At 37.1% G+C, this 27,571-nt stretch overlaps 3 protein-coding genes and 2 non-coding genes across 5 annotated transcripts; 1 reads left to right on the forward strand and 4 right to left on the reverse strand.

Annotated features, from left to right (window-relative positions):
• Positions 1–2,895: 2,895 nt before the first annotated feature.
• On the forward strand, positions 2,896–4,056 carry LOC109174319 (uncharacterized mitochondrial protein AtMg00810-like). Its single transcript, XM_019323553.1, has one exon. The coding sequence runs from the start codon at positions 2,896–2,898 to the stop codon at positions 4,054–4,056; it is 1,161 nt and encodes a 386-aa protein (XP_019179098.1).
• Positions 4,057–5,564: 1,508 nt separating this feature from the next.
• LOC109174320 lies at positions 5,565–10,935 on the reverse strand. Its single transcript, XM_019323554.1, has 5 exons — positions 10,835–10,935; positions 6,541–6,673; positions 6,157–6,444; positions 5,825–6,058; positions 5,565–5,735 (listed from the first exon to the last, which is right to left on the reverse strand). Exons 1-5 carry the CDS (start codon positions 10,933–10,935, stop codon positions 5,565–5,567), a joined length of 927 nt encoding a protein of 308 aa, XP_019179099.1.
• Positions 10,936–10,978: 43 nt separating this feature from the next.
• On the reverse strand, positions 10,979–11,050 carry TRNAM-CAU. The gene has a single exon. It is a non-coding gene; the product is annotated as a tRNA-Met (tRNA).
• Positions 11,051–23,211: 12,161 nt separating this feature from the next.
• Positions 23,212–23,294, reverse strand: TRNAL-UAA. The gene has a single exon. It is a non-coding gene; the product is annotated as a tRNA-Leu (tRNA).
• Positions 23,295–24,443: 1,149 nt separating this feature from the next.
• Positions 24,444–26,417, reverse strand: LOC109174321. Its single transcript, XM_019323556.1, has 4 exons — positions 26,394–26,417; positions 25,518–26,301; positions 25,329–25,432; positions 24,444–25,241 (listed from the first exon to the last, which is right to left on the reverse strand). The coding sequence occupies exons 1-4, from the start codon at positions 26,415–26,417 to the stop codon at positions 24,444–24,446; spliced, it is 1,710 nt and encodes a 569-aa protein (XP_019179101.1).
• Positions 26,418–27,571: the final 1,154 nt, after the last annotated feature.

Below are 27,571 nucleotides of genomic sequence, written 5' to 3' on the forward strand. Positions count from 1 at the left end.
CGATCGCACTCCATCTGCCGCCGCGTTCATCTCCGCGAACCCGAACCCCCTCGCCGGAGCACACACTTTATATCATGAAATTAACCTCTAGGAATTTTCTGTTTTGGAGAACCCAGGTAATACCCTTTCTTAGAGGCCAGGATTTGATCGGCTTTGTGGATGGAACCACCCTATGCCCGGCAGCCACTCTCACCACGGTCTCCGCAATTCGGTACCAGTACAACCGCTACGGCGACAGCCCCGAACCCAGCGTATAAAACATGGATACTCCAGGATCAGTCGATCCTTTCTCTATTAATATCCTCGATGTCAGATGAGGTATTACATCTCGCGGTTGGCCGGAATACCGCCGCCGACGTTTGGAAATCAATCTGCACCGCTCTCGCTCCAACACGCAGGCTCGTTGTCTGAGTTTGCTGGGCCAATTCCAGGCGCTCCGGCAAGGAAACTCCACGCCGGCGATTACCTTGGACGGGCGGAGCTCCTGGTAGAGCACTCGCGCAAGCTGGACAGCCTCTCTCCATGGCCGAACAGAACCTTTACGTTCTGAGAGGCCTGAGGCCGGAGTACCGTGCATACGCACGTCTCTCACCGCTCATGCGCCGGTGTCGCTCCCGCATCTCGCTGATCATCTGCAGGCCGCCGATTTCATATTGGCAGATGACTTTCCGGACGCTGGCATGTTCGCCGTCAGCGCTCTATACAGGCCGAGGCAGTGGTGGCCGACACTCCCAATCCAGCAATAATCAAAACAGCGGTGATGGTGGCCGGCAGTCCCAGTGGCGTGGCGGAAGAGGTGGCAGAAATCATCGGGGTGGCCGAAATCAGCGCGGTGTACCACGTTGTCAAATTTGTAGATCGCAGGGACATATCGCGGTCTACTGTTATAAACGGTACACGACGCAAGCCACACGCACAAAGCCCATGTTGCAGTGTCCGGAGATTCCCCGGGCACATCCGTACCACCGACCGACGCGTGGTATCCTGACACGGGTGCCACGGCTCATGCCACTCCGATGCCGGCATGATAACATCCGTGGAGGAGTATAATGGCCCGGATACGCTCTGGGTGGGAAACGGTACAAGGTTTAGTAATCTCACGGGTTGGCCATGCATCAATCCCATCTTTGTCAAAACAATTGTTTCTATCTGATGTATTACATGTCCCGAAATTAACTGTTCCCCTATTGTCTGTTCAAAAATTCGCTAAAGAAAATAGTGTGTTTTTTGAATTTCATGACAGTTGTTTCATTGTGAAGGATTCCAAAACCAAGGCAGCGCTTCTTAAAGGCCCGACTTCTGGAGGTCTGTACAAGCTACCTGTGTCCTGGAGTCATTTTGCGTTCGTCAGTTCCCGGGCAACACCCACAATCTGGCATCGCAGACTCGGTCATCCACATAGTCTAGTGCAGAATAAAATTCTTCAGTATTGTTCAGTTACTCAAAATAAAACTAGTTTCGGGTCATGTACGGCTTGTCACCTCGCAAGTCCTCTCGGTTTCAATTAGATTGGATAAAAGAATCTAGCAATAATGTACTAGATCTATTGTATACGGACATCTGGGGGCCTGCACTAGTTGTCTCGTCTAGTGTTATCGTTATTTCCTTCTGTTTGTTGATGATCATTCCCGGTATTGCTGGTTTTATCCATTAAGGGTAAAATCAGACATCTATAAAATGTTTGATGTGTTTCGTGTGTTGGTAGAGCGGCAATTTTCGCGCTCTATCAAGTCTATACAGTCGATCTAGGGGGTGAGTACCGCAAACTTCATACCACGTTTCAAACCCTTGGATTAATCACCGTCAATCATGCGCTTACACGCATGAGCAAAACGGAAGAGTTGAGCGCCGTAACAGACACATTGTCGAAACGGCTTGGCTCTTCTCGCCCAAGGGGCTGTCCCACATCAATAATGGGATCATGCTTTCGAAACAGCCACATGTCTAATCAATTACCTACCTTCCTCAGCATTAAATTTTGAAAGTCCATATTACCGCCTTCACAAAAAGTTACCCCCATATCAGTTTCTACGTGTCTTCGGGTGCTTATGTTACCCGTATCTAAGGCCTTATAACCGGCATAAAATAGAGTTTCGTTCCACACCGTGTGTCTTTCTGGGGTATCCTCCGTCCTTTCGAGGATACAGATGCATGTACTTAACTAGTGGGAAGACTTATATCTGTCACCATGTGCGGTTTGACGAGTCTATTTTTCCCTTTGCCACAGGTACATCACCGCGAGCTGTTGAACCACAGCCTGTGCCGTGGGCAGCTGGTCCCATAGTACCAGTTCACAATGAACCTGCAGTTAGCCCTATCTCTACTATACCACACGACTCTGACCCTAGCCAATAGCTCAAGAAGTGCCACAATTGGCCATTGAGCTCACTGTCCCGGCTTCTCGGGGCGGGGTCGGGGTCGAGGTCGGCACAACCTCAAGAGCGGGATCATGTTATGCGTCTCCGCCGCATGACACAGGGCACTGATGTAGAATTCCACGCCCTAACTGCAGTCACTGCTGATCCAACATGTTATTCTCAAGCAGTTGGGCACCCACAGTGACGGGATGCCATAGATCAGGAGTTTAATGCTCTACTGCATAACAACACCTGGCGTCTGGTCCCACCTGATCCTACTATGAATATAATCGGATGTAAGTGGGTGTTTCGCACCAAGCGTACTATAGATGGCTCGGTAGAACGGCATAAGGCTCGTTTTGTGGCGAAAGGTTTTAATCAGGTAGCCGGAGAGGACTTCTTCGACACCTTCAGTCCCGTGGTCAAACCGACAATGGTTCGGCTTCTTTTTTCGTTGGCCATCACCAACAAGTGGACTCTACGATAGGTAGATGTGTACAATGCCTTCCTAAATGGGCATCTAGCCGAAACAGTCTATATGAAGCAACCTCCATGTTACGAGGACCCGACTCACCCTAATCACGTCTGCCACTTGCAAAGGTCTCTCTACGGCCTGAAACAGGCTCCGAGGGCATGGTTCAAGAGGCTGCGTGACTTTCTTCTTACCACAGGGTTTAATGCGTCAAAGACGGATGTCTCTCTCTTCTACTACAGCTCAGATGGGTGTCAGGTTTTTCTCCTTGTTTACGTCGATGACATCATTATGATGGGGAGCAATGCTACACTGGTTAATACTTTATTAAGCCGGCTGGCTACTGCGTTCAAGATCCGGGATCTTGGCAAACTGGGGTTCTTCTTATGCATTGAGACTGTGGACACTAAAGGCAGCATGATCCTATCCCAGCGTCGTTATATGTCTAATTTGTTGAATCAAGCTGTTATGGTTGACTGCAAGCAACTAGCCACACCCGCATCCACCACACAGGCCGTAACTTCATCTGATGAACCGTTTGATAATCTCACACAGTACCGTCGGATTGTTGAGGCTTTACAGTACCTCACTCTTACTCGTCCGGATCTATCATACGCAGTGAACCGTTTGTGTCAGTTTATGCATACTCTGACAGTTGATCACTGGGCCATGGTCAAGCGGGTCTTACGGTATATCAAAGGCACCTTGGATTATGGGCTTCGTCTTAGTTCTTCTCCGACTGCTACCATTCACGCCTATTCCGACTCTGACTGGGCCGGCTGTCCGATTGATAGGAAGAGCACTAGTGGGTATGCGGTGTTTCTCGGGACTAATCTCGTCTCTTGGCTATCAAGGAAGCAACGGACTGTGGCCCGCTCTTCGACTGAAGCAGAATATAAAGCCCTAGCTGATGTTGCCGCTGAAGTCACTTGGGTTGTCTCTCTTCTCCGTGAGCTTGGTCTACACACTGGGCAGCCTTCTACTCTATGGTGTGATAATTTAGGAGCAACATATCTATGTGCTAATCCAGTTTTCCATGCCAGGACGAAGCATGTTGAAATCGACTATCATTTCGTCCGTGATAAGGTTGCCAGCGGGGACTTTGTGGTTAATTTTGTATCGACTAAAGATCAGCTGGCCGATGTCTTCACCAAGCCTCTTCCGGAACCCAGATTTATAGCTCTTCGATACAAGCTCAACGTTGTGTCTCTAACACTGTGTGCTTGAGGGGGTGTGTGAGTATTAATATTATTATCTGTGTTTATAATTGTATAACCGATGATTAGTTTTCTATGGTTAGAATGAGTCTACTGTCTGTATCCTATTAGATAGGAGTAGTTAGAGGTAGACTGAGATATACTCTCCTGTAATTCTATCGTTGGTTAATTGGAATTGATTTTGAATTCTCATCCTACTTATACTGTGATCAATCAAATATTTTGGATACAATTTTGTCCTTAAAGTATAATGTAATTTTAACTTTACCAAAGCTATATCTAAATTAAAGTAAGGTTCTTTTAGGTTAGTTGTCATAAAGAATAGTTCTCTATAGTGTACTTTTTACAGATATGTACTAAAAAACAGTGTGATTTTGTAATTCTAGAAAGAGAAGTATTACTCAGCTATGTTTCATACGAATGTGTATCATCTATCATTGTTTAAACTAAATTTTGAGCAATCCAAAACTATTTTTTTTTTAAATATATGGAAGGGGGACACCCACAGGTTACACCAGAAGACTATTTTTTTTCTTTAATTTGTTTTGATTGCTGTTTTGGGGTTTAATTGAGTTAGTGCTAAAATTGACTATCTACTTTTCAATTGACAAAGTCAAATATAATTTTTAACTACTGTTCATTTAAAAGTGTAGAAAATAGGACTATATACTTATAATCTGGTCAATCTATTATTTTGGTTAGAATTTTATCCTTAAAGTTTAATTACATTTTAACTTGACCAAGTCTATATCTAAATGAAAGTAATATTGATTTAAAGGTCTAGAATGTAGGACTATCTATTATAATTAAATTTTAACTTTAAAGTTGAATTGCATTTGAACTTGACCAATTATATATCTAAATTAAAATAATGTTGATATAAAGGTATAGAATGTAGGACTATCTATAAAGTGAATGTATATTTGATTACTTTCAATTTTAGTGTTTTAATTTCAACCATTAGTGTGTTTGATTGATTATATGTTTTCTATACAGTGTAACTGTTTTACTATTGGTAGATGTTTGTCTTTTTTATTAGTTTGCTAATGATGATATTTAAACTGTGTGAGTTTGAAAGAATATAGCAGTATGTATATAGTGCAAATAGTGAGTTTTATTACAGTAGATATAGTATAATTAAAAATACAGACTTAGTACTTGACTACAAATTTAGCAGATGGGTAAAATTAAATCAGTTTAAACCCTCTTCTGGTCCACTGGTTGACTGTACTTGCTTCCTTAACTGATTGTGATTGTGTTTGCTTCCTTGTGTTTGGTTCCTTCTCAGATTGTTTGCTTGCTCCCTTCATTCTTGCCCTGCATACAGTTTCATATATCTAACAATATATAAACTAATAAACACAGTGTATAAAAAGAAAGCATAGGTAAACAACAAAGGCAAAGAGTCTATTTTAGATTGAAACATAATGAAATTGTTCAGCACAAACAAAGAGAAATTGAGCAGGGCAAAATATAAAAACCACAGAAATGTGGTAATAGTCTGTAGTATCCAAGATCTTAAATTTTTTCCTGTTTAACAACAACATTTTTTCCCTTCTTCCTAGAAGAAGAGAATTGATCCAGAAGCGATCTCTTGACACCATTAGGATCTTCAGGTTCAATGTCTAGACTTTGAGACTGCTGTATACTTAATGGACTGTTGACCTCATTGTCTCCATTAGAAGCCTCCTGTATATTAAAAGTTGATTTAGTCCAAAACATGTCAAACATAGACTTAAAAATGTAAATATTTATTTTACTTTATTAAAAATAACAACCTGATCAGATTCCTCATCTTCATCCCCATCCTCATCTATCATTTTTGTCATCAAGTCCTTCTCTTGGTCTTCAATAAGTTTAGAACAGTATGCTGACACTAAGACTTCATCCCTTAGAACTCTCATCACAGTGTAGGCTGAATTAGCTCTCTTCATGAACTTCATTTTTAATGATATCTTAAATATCATTCTCAGACCAACTAAGGATTCCAATTCTCTTGGAATGTCAGGAACCTAAAATAAAGAAAATAGCATACTTAAAAAAAAAAAAAAAAAAAGAAGACAAACACAGTTCATATGAAGTGTTAAATTTTACAGTACTGTTACTTTACCTTATTATACTTCGTGTACAAACTGTGTGCCGGGATACCAACTAATTCAGAACACTCTCTATCCCATAAAAGGAATGGAGCATCTCGTAGACCTTTATCTAGAACAATAACTTTGACCTGATACCTTGCCATGCCCTCTTGATACTTCTTATCACAGTGTGTACAAATCAGATCAACTAATTGTCCAAAAAGCTTTCTGTTACATCCTGGTGACATGCATGAGATGTACATCCATCCAAAAGAGCCTTCAATGGCCACAATTTCAGCAGGTGCATAGAACTCCCCATTCTACCATAGAAAATGTAACTTGGTTACTCTGTCTTATTAAATGTATAATGAGTTTTGTGGACTGTATTAAGGCTTTATAACAGTTTAGAGTCTAACCTGCTTCTTTTTCAACAGATCAGCTACTGGAGTGACAGTCAAAGCACCACTGGTGAAGTCATCAATGCCTGTGGATTGAGACAACACAGTTGCAGTGCTGATACTGCGTAAAGGGCTGTTTGATGCAGTTAACCTACAGGTAACATTTATATTTCAGGCACTTATTGAGAGGTAAACAGTAGATAAGAAATATATTTCAGGCACTTATTAAGAAGCCAAAAGGCTCTTATTTAAAAAGTCTTAGTTTAATGACTTTTTATTTTAGTTTTTTTTTTAAGAAAAAACTTATTTATTATTAGGGGTGTTTGGGAAATATTAACCCAAAATGTATATGTGTTGTTTTAGTTTTTAGCTGTTCGGAGCAAATTGTTGAGTTTATTTTGGTGTTTTGATTAAAGACAAAATGTTAAAATGGAGAATTTGTTAAAATTTTTGAGAATTTGTCAATAATCAAACAAGGTCATTTTCCATAATTATTATGGCAATTAACAATTTTTTATTTTGAAAGGGCAATTAACAAATTAATTGTACAGATATTAAAGTTCGTTTGGAAAGTAGGAAAATGATTTCTGAAAATGAGTTATTTTTCAGAAAACATTTTTCTTTTAAATGTTTGGCTGCACATCAAAAAATTTCAGTAAATGTCTTTGTGTATTTGGAAAACTGTCTTTGTGTGTATTTGGAAAACTGTCTTTGTGTGTATTTGAGTCATTTTTCTGAAAATGTCTTTGTATTTGGTTCATTTTTCAGAAAATGAGTAAAATTGTATACTTAAACATTTTAATTGTTATATATATAAAAAAACATAAAGGAAACAGAATTAACTTATTAATAATAATAATAATAATAATAATAATAATAATAAATAAATAAATAAATAAATAATCTATATCTATATCTATACTATAATTTTAAAAAAAAAATCCTATTTACTTAATTTCCTGCCCAAACAATAGTAAATAGTAAAGGTAAATTAAAAAAAAAAAAAGAAACATAAACTAGAAAAGGAATAGAAATATGTGACAATAATATTCTACATCATCAATTAAAAATAGAAAAAGAATTATGTAAATTGAAAACTGAAATGAATATTAATAATTGACTGAAAATTAAAAATGAAAAAATAAATGAAAATTAGGTTAACTGGAAAATGAAATGAATATTAATAATTGATTGAAAAAAAATCCATAATTGACTAAAATGGAAAAAGAAATGGTTAAATTATTGCATTTTAATTTTTTACAATAATATTACACAGTATAATAAATCAAATCACAATTATATCATAAATTTTTCATAATTTCAAACAATGGAACGGAAGTTAAAAATAGAACGAAAATGTTTCAATAATAATATTCTACATCATCAAGTAAAGTAAAATTAAAAATGGAAAAGAAATATTTCAATAATAATATTCTACATCATCAATAGTAAATGCATATTTTAAAAATAGTAAAGGTAAATTAAAAATGGAATGTTAATTAAAAATGAAACAGAAATATTTCAATAATAATATTCTGTATTTGGCTGAACGTAATTTTTATTTGCTCTCCCTTATATCCCGTATTTGGTTTCAACCATACCCATACAATTATTTTATTGACAATTATAATCAATCATGACTATATTATTTTGCATTTGTAAACTTAGAATTACCAATTTAAATACGCAAATTCAACATTCAATTATCTATACATGAACAATTCCAATATAATCTTGCCTTGATATACTTTAAAATACTTATTTAAGAAAAACATTTGGTATTATCTCAATCGCGCAATGCGCCTAAAAAACTAGTCATCAAATAAAAATGGAACGAAAATTAGTTAAAAATATCACTGCATCTATATTCTAATTGACTAATTGTCTGAAAATAAAAAAGAATAATTGACTAAAAATAAATTTAATATTACTAATTGACTAAAAATATAAAAGGAAATGAATATTAATAATTGACTGCAAATAGAAATGATCCATAATTGACTAAAATAAAAAAAAAATGGTGAGATCATTGCATTTTAATTAAAAATGGAACGGAAATTAAAAATTGGACTAAAATATTTCAATAATAATACTCTACATCATCAATAGTAATTGTATATTTTAAACAATAGTAAATGTAAATTAAAAATGGAACGAAAATATTTCAATAAAATATTTACATCATCAATTAAAAATGGAATGAAAATTAGGTAAAAATATGACATCATTTGATATTCTAATTGACTAATTGATTGATAATAAAAAAAAAAAAGATAATTGACTGAAAATGAATCTGATATTACTAATTGACTGAAAATATAAAAGGATCACTAATTGAGTGATATTCTACCATTATATATTTTCACCCGAGTAACCCGTCCTGATGGTACTCGTCCTGATGGACTGAAGGTGTTAGCTCTAGACGAGGATGTACAAGATTGTGTTGCCACTACCAATGCCGTTTACAAAAGAGGTTTCAATAATGTGTAAATATAATCGATAATATTATTTTTTTTGTTTAAATGGAAAAATTGCTATATATCTAGACAAGAAATATATATTCCATACAAATGAATTATGATAGCAATTCATTCCTATGACTTAGTCGTTAGAGAACGAGCAAATTTGACTAATTTATGAAAATACAAAACAATGAAAAATAAAATGTTCAAAGTTATAGCACCGCATGCGCACATATAGACATAAACTATTAATTTGAGCAATTATTTCCACAAATTCAAGCAATAATAACATCAAAATACATAAATGATCCAAACCATATCTTTAATTGCACTATATAATATTTAATGTTCTAATTTAAATAATTATATATCGATTCAAATATTCTTAATATATTACAACAAATCCATTTTGTGCATCGCACGGGGCAAAATACTAGTTCTCATTAAAAGGAAAATAGTAATAAAATGTGTTCAATCTGTATAATTATAACAGTAATCACAAATATATATTTTTAAAAAATGTACATATTTTCATAGGGTATAAAATAATATAAATATAATATATGTCTACATAAATTGATAGACAAAATATTAATAATGCTTTTGTATTATATAAATATAGATAAATATAATATCATGTTTTTCCTTGTATGCAAAAAACATTCCTATTTTAAAATTGTTATTTTGCATTGATATCCAAGTTTTGCTTTATAATTTACTTTGATGATATTGTAAACTTTTGTTTATAAACTAGTATTTTACCCGTGCGATGCACGAACAAAAATATATTAGTATGAATTTAAATAAAGAATTAGAAAAAAAAAATGAAAAGATGTTAAAATTTACAATATAATAATATAGTTGGAGTTTCATATATTTGGTCAAGTATATATTTTCATAGCTTACAAAATTAAAATTAAAATTTCGTAGGGTTAATATAGTCTCTAATCATTTACATATTTAGATAAATTTATAGAAAAAATTTTCAAAATTAAACATATTCATTCCTAATTGTATTTATATATTATAATTCAAACAATATGAATACTAACTAAGATAATTTTATTAAGAAATTTAAAAAAAATTAAATTTAAATTTTGTATGAGTAAAATTTAAACTCTAATTTGACAAAATTCCTTATATGATTGTATAATACATTGTATATGCATATAAATTTATTAACATGTACCAGGACTATGTGGTTTAATGGTACCCGGGTTGGACTTCTATTTGAAGATTTTGAGTTCGAGCCTCAGTGGAGGTGTTATTGGTTCTTTATGAACAGATACTACAATGTAATAGAGCCAGTAACTTTCAAAAAAAATTTATTAACATGTATTTAGGCAAACTTTATAATATAATTTTTCTAATTATAATTTATATTGCTAGACTCCAACTGGTATTAACTCCTCAAAGTTAAGATGGGCATATATGGTCAAAGATTACTATATCCACCGTTAGATTCCCATTTGTAATAAAAAATTATTCTTTGCCTCCCTCCCACACACATGATAAGTGTAAATTTTGAAAACTTAACTCACATATACTTTTGGGTTGTCATTGTAAATACTTACTATTTCTATCTTATAAATAAATTAAAACTAATGAAGTATAAACTAAATGCACAAAAGAAAACTCATTTTTTAAAATAATTATTAAATATAAATATTTTTTTTAGAATAACTAAAGCATTTATTTTTTTAATGGAAAATAAATGTTACGGTATAAAAATTCTTAATAAATATTATGCAATCCTGGGAAAATCTTGACAATAAAGTAACACATCTCAAAACACAACAGAAATCAAATAACAACATCAACTATAACTTTGGAGATGCAGGGGATCAAACCCAATACCCCTCGCATGCAAAGCGAGCACTCTACCATTTGAGCTACATCCCCAATGTGGAAAATGCCTTCCCCATAATTCTTTTATTTTCGTTTCTGTCATTGTCAGACATCAGACAAAGCAAAAACATTTCGAAAGCCACTCATATCAGAGCCATGTTTTGATCCTGGGACCAATGGGTTATGGGCCCACAACCCTTCCACTGCGCCACTCTGATTTGTTAATTTTTGTTTGGATATTAGTATATTTATCAGTAACAAAGCAAGGCTCCAAAAGTACACAATTCCATCTTCAAAGTCACAATCTTATTGCATAAACACAATGACGGTACTTTAATGCATCTCAGTTGTCATACATAAATCTGGTTCTTGTGGAGTAATTAGGAACATAGGGTGAAAACTATAGGAAAAAGAGTTTTAACAATTTTTTTTTTCAAATTTACTTCCATCTATCTTTAACTTTTTAAAGTTTTTTTTTTTTTTTTAACAATTATGTTTTATTTATTAGGTAAAATTATTGACTTCTAAAAAAATAATAAATAAAAATTTTATTGAGTTAAATCATTCTTTCTCATTTTTTTTTTCAAAGCTTGGTAATCCATATAACTTAAATTATCCGTAGGGAAGGAACTTGATTTGGGTGGGTTTATAAGCATAAGAATCTTTATGCTTTTCAACAAAAATGTTTCAAACATTAGCTTAGGAATGTTTTTTTTGGAAGCTAACAAGAAACAAGAAGTTTAATCTAGAGAGCTCTAATTGACCATAAAATATAGGAAAAATAACTTTTTTAGTCCATGAATTGCTTCACTTTTAGAAATTTGGTCTATGTTAATTGATTTAAACAAATTTAGTCCCTTAGCTTAATTATCTATTATGTTGCACTTTCAGTCCCTAATATTATATAATTATTAAACTCCATTTATAAACAGTTTTATGTGCTTATTTTGTCATTTAAAATCAACATCAATGGTTAAAGTTTTATTCTCTCCATGTGAATGTCGTTTTTAACGTAAAAATTGATTCTAAATGTAAAAAAATAAACATATATTTAATGAAGTTTGACAATTATATAACAATAGGAACTAAGAGTGCTACATTATGGACAAGTAAAGAGCTAAATTTGTGTACTTGTTAGTATGAGAAGTATACATGTGGGTATTTGTTAGTAGAATACGTTTACTGAAAAATGACTATTAAACAATGAACAACATGTGGATTAGGTTGAACTCAATGTATATATATGTACACACACACACACACACACACACACACACACACACACACACACACACACACACACACACATATATATATATATATATATATATATATATATATATATATATATATATAAGTAAAATCCTCCTAGCCCAGTTTCCCCCAAAACTTAGGGACATTTCTGTAATATCATTCATTTAATAATAATAATAATAATAATAATAATAATAATAATAATGTTATTACCTTAATCACATATTATTATACTTTCCTTTTGAATTAGTATTTTCCACCTATATTCTCAAATATACTAACATTCAATTAGGTCCTACGAATCATGAATGAGGAAACGCTCTCTAGCCAACGGTCGGAGGAGGATCGCGATCTGCTTGAGCGAAGCACGAAGAAGGCCAAAACCACCTTCGGTGAGGCGGTAGACACCTCGATGGATCTGACGACGGGCTTCTCTGCGGAAGTCGATGCTGTTTTGGAGACACCAATTGAGGACATGGGGGCGCCAGTGGCGCCACTGACCATGCAGGTATCAGGTGAGAGGGAAACGTCGAACCCACTAACAATTCCCGTTGTATCTCAGGTTTCGGAGGTCGCTAGGCGGACCTACGCCCACTGTTGAAAAAATCGTGCCTAGGTGCCGATTAATCGGCGCCTAGGCGCTAGGTGCCCGGCCTCCTAGGCGGTCTAGGTGCCCGGCCTCCTAGGCAGTCTAGGTGCCCGGCTAGGCGCTCTAGGCGCCCGCCTAGGCGTTCTAGGCGCCCGCCTAGGCGTTCTAGGCGCCCGCCTAGGCGCTCTAGGCGCCCTAGGCGGTCCCCAGGCACCTAGAGGGCGCCTAGCGATTTTTTCAACATTGAGGCTACGCCCAAACCGTGACAGGCCAGTCGGAGGAGACGCCGGGGGACGTAGATGCGGAGGAAGACGAGGACCAGGAGGAAATGTCGGACGAGGAGGATGATGATCCGCTATGCCCAACAATACGTCTGTCGAAGGCGGAGATTCGACAGATCAGGGCGCCATGGAGGTTGGCGATTATCGTCAAAGTTATGGGTAGATCGATCGGGTACACGTACTTACTGCGCCGGCTGACGTCCATGTGGAAACCGAAGGGAAAGATGGAGCTAATCGCGATTGACAACGGGTACTTCATAGTGCGGTTTGGAGCGGTAAAAGACCTGGAACATGCCATGTTTGAGGGTCCATGGATGGTCATGGACCATTATTTGATCGTCAAACCATGGATTCCGGACTTTGATCCGTTCTCAGACGTCACAGAAAAGGTCCTAGTATGGGTAAGAATTCCTTGTCTACCTGCTGAGTACTATAGTCTAATCTTTCTCAGGAAATTGGGGAACAGGGTGGGAAGAACGATCCGAGTTGATCAAGCCACAAGCATGATGTCACGAGGGATGTTCGCCCGAATATGCGTTGAAGTTGATATATCAAAGCCATTGATTTCGAAGTTCAAGTATAAGGGACGTGTGAGATCGGTGGCTTATGAGGGCATCCATTTGGTGTGTTTCAAATGTGGTATTTATGGACATACACCTGATGATTTCCCCAAAGCAGTCAGACCTGCGAATGTATGCGATGATGCTCCAAACAGAGAGACGGAATGCAAAGGCTCAGGGGAATCACGTGGAGTTATAATCGGAGCAGAACCGTTTGGCGCATGGATGATTGCGCCAGGGCGAAAAAGCAGAAATGGGGGTCGAAAACATGAGAAATCCAACCGGGGAGTTGAAGAAGGGAGACAGGCGGCGATGCATGGCCAGACCCAATTTGCTCAAGCTACCAGATTTGCGGCCTTGGCAGAAGGGGAGGAAGAACGGGATGCTGAGGGGGGGCCTGTTGGGGCGGAGCAGGAGATGGTGGAGAAGCTGGAAAGCAACTTAGATCCGCGGCAGAGGGCTCGCGCAGAGAGGACTGAGGGGAATGTTATGAGGAGATCGAATGTGGTTGTGGTAGAGAAACAGATCCAGAATGCACCACCTGTAGTGCGTAGACCGCGAGAAAATGCGGAAGCCTCGACCACTCGTTCTCAGCGTGTAAATAGAGGGGGTTCTCGGAGAGCGGTGGAGGCGGACGAGCATGTTGTTGTTAGAGGCGAGCAAGGTGGCTTAATTGTCCACTCTGCAAGAGTGTGGGTCGGGGATGAGGCAACCGACCTCCCTTCTCCGGTCTGGCAACACACAAAGGAACACCATACGGACCCGCCAATATGCTACGACAATGAAGGCGATGCGGTGACGGAGATAGACGGGGACCAAATGCCACAAGAGGGTGATGAGGCCAGTATCGGCCTTTGAGGTTTGGATTGTTTTGTCTTCGCCTTTTGATTCTGTAATCCCATTTGGATTTCTGTTTGTTTTTTCTTATCCTTTTATTTTATGTTTATGTATCTGTTGACATGGAATTACCAAGGGGCGAGTGGACGGGCGGTCCACCATGCCCTAAAATTTTTATTGCAGACTTATAAGCCGAGCATCCTGGGTCTTTTTTAACCGAAAGTCTCCGGGGTTCAGGCCAATAATATCTGTTCGAAGCTCGGATTTTCAGACTGGATTCGCGTGGAAGCTGTGGGCTTCAGCGGGGGTATCTGGGTCTTCTGGAAGGAACCAATACATATCGATATTTTGTTTACTCATCCACAGTTCATTTTGTTACAGGTGACCCAGAGCGGGCATCCACCATGGGTGTTTGCGCCGGAATACGCGAGTCCGGCCCATCATCTGAGGCGCCGGCTTTGGAGAGATTTGTCCTAGTCAAAACAGGGCCCGCAGGGCCCTTGGATGGTGGCTAGGGACTTTAATTCCGTTATCACGAGAGATGAAACAAGCAATTATGTCTCCTTTTCTGCCCAAAGAAGCTCGGACTTTGTAAACTGGATCAATGAAGAGGGTTTTGTTGACATGGGCTACTCGGGACCAAAATTAACCTGGGTCAAACATGAATCCACAGATGGGGCAAAGGGGGCCAGACTAGATCGGGCGATGTGTAATCTTGAATGGCGCGGCCGGTACCCAGATGCTGTGGTGGAACACTTACCTCGTGTTTCCTCGGACCATGCGCCTCTATTAATTCGACTCTATGGGAGGCAGTGTTCTAATAGATTAAATTTCTTTCATTTTCAGGCTGCTTGGATTACCCACCCGGACTTGCAACAGGTAGTCGGAAGAATCTGGAGCCCCGAAGAAAACTTGGCAGATAATATACGGCGGGTAACGGACGGTCTCAGTAGTTGGAACAGGGATGTGTTTGGAAATGTGTACACGCGCAAAAGAAGCTTGCTATCCAGAATTGGTGGTATCCAAAAGATCCTGGCACGTCGATCACATAGTGGCTTGCGTAGACTCGAGAGGAACCTGCAAACACAACTAGAAGAAACCCTTTACCAGGAAGAGCTTATGTGTTACCAGCGGTCCAGAGAAGAATGGATAAAGTCGGGGGACAGAAACACAAAATTTTATCATGCTGCGGCCACAGTGCGAAAATCGCGTATCAAGATTTCGGGGCTGAAGGATGACAACGGGATGTGGATGCCGGAGGGTAATGAGTTGCAGGATCATGTCAGGACCTTCTTTTTAAATCTTTTCACCGAGCCCACCGACGGAGTAGACGTTTCAAGCATTGGCGACACCTTCCCACGCATTGGCCAGACGACTTGGAGGGTGTTTAAGAGAGAAGTTTCAAAGGAGGAAGTTTACACAGCAGTTTTCGACATGAAACTATTCAAGGCTCCGGGCCCGGACGGCCTACCAGCGGGCTTTTATCAACATACGTGGGAAGTTACTGGGGACAGTATCTTCAAGCTAGTCAGGGACGCCCTTAGTACTGGCAGGCTCCCGGAAGGAGTGAACGACACCCTAGTTGCGCTAATACCAAAAGTGCAGGTCCCTGAGACGGTCAAGCAGTTCAGGCCTATCAGTCTTTGTAACGTGAGCTACAAGATTCTAACAAAGACAATTACAAATAGGTTGAAGAGGATTCTTCCCCAAGTCGTAGGGTCATACCAAAGCTCCTTTGTACCAGGGTGCCAAATCTCGGACAATGTGATTGTGTACCAGGAAGTAATTCATACCATGCGTGAGGCCCGGGGGAAAAAGGTCTATATGGCTATTAAATTGGACCTAGAGAAGGCCTATGACCGCCTGTCTTGGGCGTTTATTAAGGACACTCTGAAACGGGTAGGTTTTAATGATATTTGGATTAATGTTATAATGACTTGCATTTCTTCGTCCAGGTTGGCAATAATTTGGAACGGAGACCGATTGGAACAGTTCACACCAACGAGGGGTATTCGTCAAGGCGACGCAATGTCCCCGGCTATCTTTGTTTTGTGTATGGAACGGCTCAGCCACCTAATTGCATCAAAGGTGAACAATAAGGTTTGGAAAGGTATCAAATTGGCCTTTTTACCTCTTTTTTGCAGATGACATGGTCCTTTTTACCGAGGCGACATACGAGCAAGTGGAAGTGGTCCAGGATTGTTTAAAGTCTTTTTGTGAAGCTTCGGGGCAGAAAGTTAGTCTTACTAAATCACAAGTATTTTTTTCGAAAAGTACTCCTCTCGGAGTTGCACAAGAAATATCCACAAAGTTGGGTATCGCAGAAACGAAAGATCTGGGGAGATATCTTGGTGTGCCTTCTGTGCATGGCCGGGTAACATGCAATACTTATGCAGGCCTTTTAGATCGGATTTCTGCCAAACTGGAAGGATGGAAAGCAAAGACTCTCACGCTAGCCGGGCGTGTCACTTTGGCAAAATCGGTACTGAACGCCATCCCGATTTACACTATGCAAACGGCAGCCCTCCCTAAGGGTGTCTGCTCGGAGATTGAGAAAAGGACCAGGCGTTTCATATGGGGCAGCGATGAACAATCCGGGAGCAACAAGATGAGTCTGGTGGCCTGGGACACAATCACTACGGATAAAACATGTGGAGGCTTGGGCTTGAGGAAATTGCAGACCATGAATGAGGCTTGTATGATGAAGCTTTGCTGGAGGCTAAAAATGGAACCTAATGCGCTCAAGGCAAAAACGCTTATTATGAAATATCACCATAGCTCTGGCTCACACCTGGACACCACACGTAAAAGAAATACTTCCAACGCCTAGAAAGGGATAAGCGCGGCTAGAGAAACCTTAGAGAGTGGGCTCACGCATGTTGTTCGCAATGGGAAATCGACTCGTTTCTGGATGGACCCCTGGCTTACACCAAAACCTCTATATGAAAAGTTATGTGGCACCCTGAGCCTCCCAGATCTTTACGCGAACGTGGAAGATTACTGGGACAAGGTAAGAGGCTGGAAATGGGAGAAGTTACAGAGATCTCTTCCCACTGAAGAAATGGAGCGCCTCGCCGATTTCTGCCTAGCGGATGAGAACATTCCAGACGGGTGGGGCTGGAGTCCAGATCCTCGGGGGTATTTCTCGATTAAATCAGCGTATGGGTGGGCGGATACTTCTGTAAGACAGGAAGTTGACAAAGTTTGGGGTCTTATTTGGGCGTTAAGAGTTCCGACAAGAATCTCAATGTTTATCTGGCTGGTTATGCATGGGAGATTCTTAACAAATTATGAACGCACTAGGAGACACATCACTTCTAATGAATGTTGTTATATTTTTGCAGGATAGCGAAAAGACTTGGATCACCTATTTAGACGCTGTGACGCCACGAACCGTATTTGGAAACAATCTCTACAGCGACGAACGGAGGAGGCCATGCGCAACCTCGATTGGGAAAGCTGGCTTACGATGAACCTGCAGGGGGATTGTAAGCAAGGTTTTGGGGACGGATGGCCAGAGCGGTTTGGAGTCAGACTTTGGTGGCTGTGGAAATGGCAAAACGAGGCAGTTTTTAATGGCACCTTTTTGCCATTCGACCAGAAAGTGGACTGGCTACGGAGATGCGATGGTGAGATAGCTGCGGCTTTTAAAGGGAGAAGATGGCCGATGCCGAGGCATATTCGGGGAGACGAAGCCACTTTGACGTGGGATAAACCAGACGAGGGATGGTTAAAATTAAATACGGATGGCAGTTGCAAGAGTGACGGCCTGGCAAGCTGCGGAGGTGTCCTTCGGGATAATCATGGTAACTGGTGTAGAGGCTTCATCTACAAAATTGGTAGATGTTCGAGTGCAGTGGCGGAAGCGTGGGGCATCCTACAAGGCTTGCGCATGGCTAAGGATTACGGTGCGCGACGAATAATCCTTGAATGCGATTCAAAGTTGTTAGTGGAGGAGCTAAGGGCGGGTGATGACGGGCAGATTCAACACAATAATATTGTTCGTCGGTGTGTTAAAGAAACGAAGAGGTTCACAGAAGTGAAAATTATGCATATTTACAGAGAACAAAATCAACTCGCTGACAAGCTGGCGAAGTGGGCGGCGATGCATCAGTTTGGCTATCACTTACTCGATTTTCCGCCGAGGGAGATTGAGGAGTTGGTTGCCCTTGACAGGATGGGAGCTTCGTTGATCGTCGCCGAGGGAGATTGAGGAGTTGGTTGCCCTTGACAGGATGGGAGCTTCGTTGATCAGACGAATATCACAACAACGATCTGTTACTGTTATCTAGTTTCTTAGATGGGTATCCCCCTCTTCACTGATCAAAAAAAAAAAAGTATTTTCCACCTATAAATACAAATTATACTTTCATTTGCAGTCTATATTATTATATTTTCCTTTTGAATTAGTATTTTCCACCTATTAAAGACAAAGGCGAGCCACCAGCTCCCTTTGTAAATGATGTGGGATCATTTTGATCTTACATTGAAAATGTTTGGAAAGATGAGCTATTCAAAATGTTTACAAACATAATTTCTTGCCCATCAATGTGGGCAAGTAGTGAGATGTCCAATTTTATTTTATTTTTTTTGTTTAGAAGTAAAGGAAAATTAAAAATGGAAAGAAAATATTTCAATAATAATATTTTACATCATCAAGTAGTAAAGGCATATTTTAAAAAATAGTAAATGTAAATTAAAAATGGAACAAAAATATTTCATTAATAATATTCTACATCATCAAATTAAATGTAACATAAATTAGGTAAAAAATCACGACATCTATATTATAATGGACTGAAAAAAAAAATGACTGAAAATGAATCTAATATTACTAATTGACTGAAAATATAAAAGGAAATAAATATTAATAATTGCCTGCAAATAAAAAATGATCCATAATTGACTAAAATAAAAAAATGGTCAGATCATTGCATTTTAATTAAAAATGGAATGAAAATTAAAAATTGGAGGAAAATATTTCAATAATAATATTCTACATTATCAATAGTAAATGCATATTTTAAACAATAGTAAAGGTAAATTGAAAATGGAACGGAAATATTTCAATAATAATATCAACATCATCAATTAAAAATGGAACGATAATTAGGTAAAAATATCACTGCATTTGATATTCTTATTGACTAATTGACTGAAAATAAAAAAGAATAATTGGCTGAAAATTAATTTGATATCACTAATTGACTGAAAATATAAAAGGATAACTAATTGAGTAATATTCTACCATTATATATTTAAACCCAAGTAACCTGTCCTGATGGATTGAAGGTGTTAGCTCTAGACGAAGATGAATAAGATTGTGTTGTCACTACCAATGACGTCTACAAAGAGGTTTCAATAATGTGTAAATATAATCGGTGATATTAAGTTTTTTTTTAAATGAAAAAATTGCTATATATCTAGACAAAAAAATATATCTTCCATACAAATGAATAAGGATACCAATTCGTTTCTATAACTGAGTTGTTAGAGAACGAGCACATTTGTCTAATTTATGAAAATACTAAATAATGATAAATAAAATCTTCAAAGTTATAGCACCGTATGCATACATCTAGACATTACTATTAATTAGAGCAATTATTTGCACAAATTCAAGCAATGATAACATCAAAATATATAAACGATCCAAACCATATCTTTAATTGCACTATTTAATATTTGACGTTCTAATTTAAATAATTATATATCGATTCATATATTCTTAATATATTACAACAAATTCATTCCGTGCATCGCACGAGTGTAAATACTAGTATAATTAAAAGTAAAATCCTCCTTCTAGCATTTTCCCGCCCAAACTCATTGTATTGGTCAACTTATTTAATTATGCTAAACTATGAAATAATTAATGATGGTAATAGAAATCCTAGAAGAATATAGAATACAAGAATATTTAATCATGGTTATATTATATTACTGTGCCTCACGGAATATAATACAAGAATATTTAGTTATGGTTACATTATTATTGTGCTCACCGTCATTATATACTAAAAGACATTTTATATTATTATTATTATTATTATTATTATTATTATTATTATTATTATTATTATTATTATTATGTCATTATGTAATAATAAAATAGAATTACAATAATAATATTATTCATATAATAATAATTAAAACAAAATTATATACAAAATGAAATTAAAATTTAAAAACATAAACTAAAAAAAAAAAAAAAAAAAAAAAAAACAGAGAGACAAAGGGGAACCCGTCTTTGGAAATGATGTTTGATCCCACATCAAAAATGTTTGGAAAGATGAGTTCTTGAGCTCCTCTATATAAGAGGAACTAGGGGTGGGCACTTCAGTTCGGTTTATCCAAACCGAACCGAACTAAACTGAACGGTTCGTGATTTTGTAACCCGAATGGTTTAGTACCTAACCGAATGCTATATAATTTTTTTAATAAATAATAATAATGATAATAATAATAATAATAATAATAATAATAATATAATAATAATAATAATAATAATAATAATAATAATAAAGAAGTAAATTCAAGTTCCTTGATGCTTGCTCCGCGGTTCAGTTCTCATTCTTACGGGTACCGAACCTTAAATTTTTTATTTGATTTCTTTATAGCTTGTTTTTTACATTGCACTTTTGTTGTTTGTCGCAATTGTTCTTTACCTCACAATTATATCTAACTTGAGTTATATTTACAATATTCAGTATTTTTCTTAGTTTCATGTTTTTCTATAAATTTAATGTGCTTTACAGTCATTCTAATTTTGATTTACAGTGCACTATAATTATTTTCTAGTACTGGAATATATTTCGAGTGCACTAGCAATGACAGATTGTGTCCAAAAATTAACTATATAGTAATTGACATTTGTTCTTTTAATATCAACTATACAGATAGATGATTATTCATCTTATCAATAAAAATATTCCAACTGAAGAGTCGGTTGTGCAAAAACGTTAACTGATGTTTGGTAATTAGTACTTAGTATTGTGTTTGAACTTTGGATTGCTATTTTGTTATATAATGTTTAGAGTTTGAATTTGGATTATGTGAATATGTATTGTTTGGTAGTATGTTCGAAAAATTAGGAAATGTTGAAATTTGGGGATCTTAAACCAAACCGAAACCGAACCGTTTCAAACCGAACCTAAGCCGAACCGAACCTTAATGTTAAACCGAATGGTTTAACTTTTTTAAAACCGAAACACCGAAACCAAAACCGAAACCGGAAAAAACCAAATCGAAACCCGAAACGCCCACCCCTAAGAGGAACAATGCTCCCCTTTCAAACATAATTGCTTGCCCATTAATATGGACACGTATTGAGAAGCCAAAAGATTCTTATTTAAGAAGTCTTAGTTTAATAACTTTTTATTTTAGTTTTTTTTTTTAAGAAAAAACTTATTTATTAGGGGTGTTTGGGAAATATTAACTCAAAATGTATATGTGTTGTTTAGTTTTTAGCTGTTCGGAGCAAATTGCTGAGTTTATTTTTGTTGTTTTGATTAAAGAAAAAATGTTAAAATGGAGAATTTGTTAAAATTTTTGAGAATTTTTCAATAATCAAACAAGGTCATTTTCCATAATTATTATGGCAATTAACAATTTTTTTGGTTCTGATTGGGCTGGCTGTCCTGAGGATCGTAAGTCAACTAGTGGTTATGCTGTTTTTCTTGGTACCAATCTTATATCATGGGTATGTAAGAAACAAAGAACTATTGCTAGATCATCTAGTGAGGCTGAATATAAAACTCTAGCAGATGTCTGTGCTTAGGTAATTTGGATTCTCTCTCTACTGCGTGAAGTTGGCGTGACAGGTGTGTCTACTCCCAAGTTGTGGTGTGATAATCTTGGTTCTACATACATGTGTGAAAATCCTAATTTTCATGCTCGGACTAAGCATGTAGAAATTGATTATCAATTTGTTAGAGACAGAGTTGCAAATGGAGATATACATGTTAATTTTATTTCGACTAAGGATCAACCGGCAGATATATTTACTAAAGCTCTACTTGGCCCTAAACTTTCTTTTCTTTGAGACAAGCTACAAGTCACTACTGTACCTTGTGCTTGAGGGGGAGTCCAATTTATTAAAAAAAAATAAAATTGAGCCCCTAAAAATTGGAGCATGTGTCGTTGCCCTAGTCACACATGGCTAGGACCATCCTTGAGTGCAATTGTTATATCATGGGCCATGATCTACCTTCCATTGTAGACTTTGGTTCAAAACGACATTCAAATTATATACTTGTAGTTAACATATTATGTACATTTAGTTAATAAATTATGTACCTACTACAATTAATATATTATGTATATACATTTAGCATATTATGTATATGCAATGAATTAATTATGTACCTATTATAACTACTACAATTAACATATTATGCACATGCAGTTAAAATATTATGTACCTGCAATTTATTTATATAAGTACATAATCTTTTAACTAAATGTACATAATATGTTAACCACATGTATATGAAAGGTTGGTTCGGGTATGACTATGAAAGCTTTGTGGATGTGTCGAGAAGAGTAATGCAATGAAGGTCTCGGCTGCAGCAGGCGTGAGGTGCTCTTGTCCATGTTAGTTAAAAGTTCAATGCATGCCCAATTTGTAAAAGTTCAATGCATGCCCAATTTGTTTGTTTGGGCCGATCCGATTCGGTACGGTCTATTTGCTAGAATAGGCGAATTAGAGTTAGTTCGTTTTATACTACAGAAAGTTCAGTCATGACCTGACTTGTTTGAACCGGTCTTGATCCGATTCGATCCATTGCTACAATGGGCAGACTTGACCCGACTTGTTTGGGTCAGTCCGACTCGATCCATTTGCTACAAAATAAACATGCTGGCTATGGGGTTCGAACCCATGCGCACTTATGTGCAGAAGATCTTAAGTCTTCCCCCTTAACCTCTCGGGCAAACCAGCTAGTATTGATACATCTTGTTGTTAAATGATACAGTTCCAACAGTTGTTTCCTCCAACAAAATGGGCAACAGAGTTCAATGATGGAATAATCTATTAACTGAATGTATATAATATGTTAACCATATGTATATAAATTAAATGTTGTTTTATATTAGGGTCCACAATACAATGTAAATCCTGGTCCATGATATAATTTGACTTTACTTAGTTTGAGTGGATTGAAAAATTGACCAATGAAGTAAAATCCTCTTTCTAGCATTTTCCCGCCCAAACTCATTGTATTGGTCAACTTATTTAATTATGCTAAACTATGGAATAATTAATGATGGTAATAGAAATCCTAGAAGAATATAGAATACAAGAATATTTAATTATGGTTATATTATATTACTAGTAGTTGCACCCGTGCGGTGCACGACAATATGGATACGTAATTATCAAAAAAAATAATTGGATAGTGAACTAAATGAAAATTTTTTATACATTATTGAATACTTCTTTGTATACGACTTTTGTAGTCGTATTTTTAGATTTTACAGTTTCATCCCAAATAAGAATTTTTAATCCCTTAGGATTACTAACTCTTGACACTGCTACATACATTTGACCATGATTAAAAACCGGTCTCTTAAAAAACAAACCCACGTTGGATAGTGTCTGGCCTTGGCTTTTATTTATTATCATTGCATATGACAACATTAGTGGAAATTGCTTCCTTTGGAACTTAAAAGACAATCTTGCATCAGAAGGTGTTAAGGACATCATTGGAATTAAGACCTTTGTACCGGCACTTGCCGCGCATAGTATTTGAGCTTCTAAAACATGATCTGCCAACTTTGAAATGATCATTCTTGTACCGTTGCACAACCCCAATGAATGATCAATATTCCTCAGAAGCATAACTGGTGAGCCAACTTTTAGAGTCAATGAGTGATTTGGAACTCCTGAACACCTTAAACCATTTAAAAATTCTGCAGTGTGCAGATCAGGAAGCATGTCAACATTTGAATTAGATTTACAAACCGAATCACAACTGAGATACGTCCTTCCTTCGGCATTATTATAGTCATTCATGTATTCATTTACTGCATCCACAATATCCAAAGTTGGTGTCAAAATAGCACGATCTTTTAGGTATTGAATATCACTCTAACCACTGCAGAACATAGGGAATATGTTATCAACAATTGTAGAAATTGGATCCTCAACACAAATTAGCACTAATTCTTCAGGAATATTTATCTCACATTCTCCATGCAAACAATCACCAATTGTTCCATCACCTATATTAGCAATCCACTTTGCAAATTTTTCAATCTCTTTAACTTCAGTATCTGATTGCAATGACCTAAGCCTGAGATTCTTTGTTAGCCTAAATACTTTACAGCTTCTCCAAAGATATGATGCATTTATACTTGCTCCAACAATATCTTGCCTGGTTCCCTTTGGAATGACTGGTAGAATCTGTCTGAAATCTCCACCTAACACCACGGTTTTCCCACCAAAAGTCATATCCAAGCTTTTTGGATTTTTAGCACGCATGATATCTCTCATAGTACAGTCTAAAGCTTCAAAGCAAAACTTATGCATCATCGGTGCCTCATCCCAAATGATCAACTTACTTTGCATTATCAACTGTGCCAAAGGACTACTTTGACTGATGTTGCAGGTTGAATCTTCATTAACAGCTATTGGTATTGAAAATCTTGAATGCGCAGTTCTACCTCCTGGTAGTAGAAGAGATGCTATGCCACTTGATGCCACGTTTAAAACTATATCACCCTTTGACCTTAAAGCAGAAGACAATGCTCTCCATAAGAATGTTTTTCCCATTCCACCGTATCCATAAACAAAAAACAGGCCTCCCAGATTATTCTCAGCATCTTGCAATACTTCTCCATATATAGCCCTTTGTTCTTCGGTGAGTTGATGCACCAATTTATCATTCTATTCCATCATGACATTAATATCATATGCTAATTCCTCTTGTATCAACCGATTGGTGGTTCTAGCATGATTCTCTAAATCCGGTACTGGCATCAACAGAAAGTCTTTCAAACTCTTTCCCATAGCAGAAAACATTATTTGTATCTCATGAAGTGCAAAATTCTTTTTCTCATCTTCAGATAAAATCAAATCTGTGATAGTATTATCAATCGCATATTATAACTATGTGTATACAAATAATTTGTACAACATGAAAGTACAGAAACAAAATATTACCTGTAATCCCCAATTGAGCACTAATCTTGAATTGTGCATCCTCAGCCAAATAGTGCCAGGCAGCTTCCCACACAACTTCTGGTTTTCCCATTGAGTTTGACATTAATAGGGTGACAAACAATATTCTCAAATTTACACCTGTCGCCCATTGACTTTCTTCTTCTATAGCATGAACATATTCCCTGTCGCCGTCGACTAATCCTCTTGCAGAACACGCATCCCTGAAAGATTCATATTGCACACCGTCTACTTTTTTTTTTATGTCCAAAAAACATGTGGGCCCTTTTACTTTATTCAAAAGACATTTCAAATAAAATATCTCCCCTGTACCAGGTGGCACATAGAAAACTCTACCTATTGCAAATCCTCTTTTCCTTGGTTGCCATTTCCTAACATCTTTCTTCCATACAAATTTAGTTGGCATTTCGGCATATGTCAGTTGTCTTGCAGCTGGGTAGGTTTTATTTGCCTCAAACCATTCTAAGAACATGATTGTTGGACGGCTTAGTATGTTATCAACTGGATCATCATCTGCAAATACGCCACTTTGTTGATTTGGCAAGTGAAAGCTTAATCGCTCAACAGCTGGTGTCCTTAACTGTATATCAAATCCAAATAATCGCCAAGATGCTTCACATGGAGAGATGTACCAAAAATCATAGAACATACTGATTTCATCAATAACTTTTGGACATTCTGCATCGCAGTTGGCTTTGAAAAACTCTGCTGTTACCCTGTCATGGCCCTTGTTGACGTACTTGAACAAATACTTGATTGAACGGGACTGATTACACCATCCCACGTTAATATGAGCTCTTTACTTTTGCAATAAATGTCTATTGTGTGGTACTACGTACCTATTATCCAACTGAATACCATTACGCATGACAGACCGGCCATTGTCTCGTCTGTGATATATAGGATAACCATGCTCGTCCACAATTGACAAATTAACAAACTTCTTTGGAAAGTGTTTAGTACATTTACCATTCGCCATACATGGAGAAGTCAACTGTGCTTTCCCGCAAGGACCATGCATCATAAATTCCTCAACAACTTTGAAGTATTCTGGATCTGTTTCTTGGTCAGGTAACTCAGCTAAAATAATGTTGTCCAGATTTATACCACTTTGCGCTCGATTGTTTTTATTCAGGAACAAAAGTATATGAGCATGCGGTAGACCTCTTTTTTGAAACTCTATGGTATAGATCACTGTTAACAATGAAAAAGATAAGAAAGTTTAGAATAGAGCTAAATCTTGGGACATTGCTATGGGTTAGAAACTTCATCATTAAAATAGTAGCTTATTTTTCACGTACCTCCAATGACTGGGCCAAATAACTTGTTCTTTCGACATTCTGATAGTAGGGCATCCAACTTCAATTTGAATATTCTACAAATTATGTCTGGGCGATCTTCTGGCCTTAATTTTCTTGTATTCAAGAAGCGTTGTACCTCAGGCCACTTGGGGTTGCAGAATTGACACGGTTGTCAATTTCATTGTTCGTATCATAGATATACAGCTGTGCGAAATGTGGTTTCTTACCGTCTACCGAAAATAGAGTACCAATGTAGTGGAAGTTCTGGCCATTTATACGGAAGATTGGGGGACCACCGTTGCTGTTCACGTTTCGGTCTATTTTACCACCCATCGAAGTGAAGCAGAACATACTATTGTATGCTCTAATGTTGTGTAGAAATTGCTTGTTTTTTTCTCCTTCTCCAAAAAAAAAGATCATATATAGCTTGTGGTGGCACCATCGTTTGTGGCAATTGGATCTTACCATTGTTGCAACACAGGTTATATTTTGGGTGGCCGCGATTATCTGTTTTGTGTGTCCTTTCTTCGTACCAAAAAAGCGCTCCACAGTGTTGACATGTTATAGTTGCATCACCAAGATCTTGGTATTCCACTAAGTTGAGAATTCAAAACCGATTAATTAAACTGTAACATATGAATTAGAAGACCGAATAATATTATACATACCAGTATTGAAAGCAGTCAGTTCTGTAATTTGAGACTTATTTGCTTGTTCGTCACCTGATTGGTTAAA

This window comes from Ipomoea nil, unplaced genomic scaffold, assembly GCF_001879475.1.
Source record: "Ipomoea nil cultivar Tokyo-kokei standard unplaced genomic scaffold, Asagao_1.1 scaffold0627, whole genome shotgun sequence".
Classification (NCBI taxonomy): Eukaryota; Viridiplantae; Streptophyta; class Magnoliopsida; order Solanales; family Convolvulaceae; genus Ipomoea; species Ipomoea nil.

What these genes read in the sequence shown, in the direction of transcription:
- LOC109174320 (XM_019323554.1), bottom strand. Translation starts at nt 10,935, where the DNA reads ATGACAGAAACGAAAATAAAAGAATTATGGGGAAGGCATTTTCCACAT. An exon ending in ATCTGTTGAAAAAGAAGCAG is followed by an intron (nt 6,445 to 6,540) that starts GTTAGACTCTAA and finishes TTTCTATGGTAG; the next exon opens with AATGGGGAGTTCTATGCACC. An exon ending in AAGATGAGGAATCTGATCAG is followed by an intron (nt 5,736 to 5,824) that starts GTTGTTATTTTT and finishes TTTAATATACAG; the next exon opens with GAGGCTTCTAATGGAGACAA.
- LOC109174321 (XM_019323556.1), bottom strand. Translation starts at nt 26,417, where the DNA reads ATGGCCGGTCTGTCATGCGTAATG. An exon ending in CCGGTCTGTCATGCGTAATG is followed by an intron (nt 26,302 to 26,393) that starts GTATTCAGTTGG and finishes TGGTGTAATCAG; the next exon opens with TCCCGTTCAATCAAGTATTT. An exon ending in TGCTCAATTGGGGATTACAG is followed by an intron (nt 25,433 to 25,517) that starts GTAATATTTTGT and finishes ATACTATCACAG; the next exon opens with ATTTGATTTTATCTGAAGAT.
- LOC109174319 (XM_019323553.1), top strand. Translation starts at nt 2,896, where the DNA reads ATGAAGCAACCTCCATGTTACGAGGACCCGACTCACCCTAATCACGTC.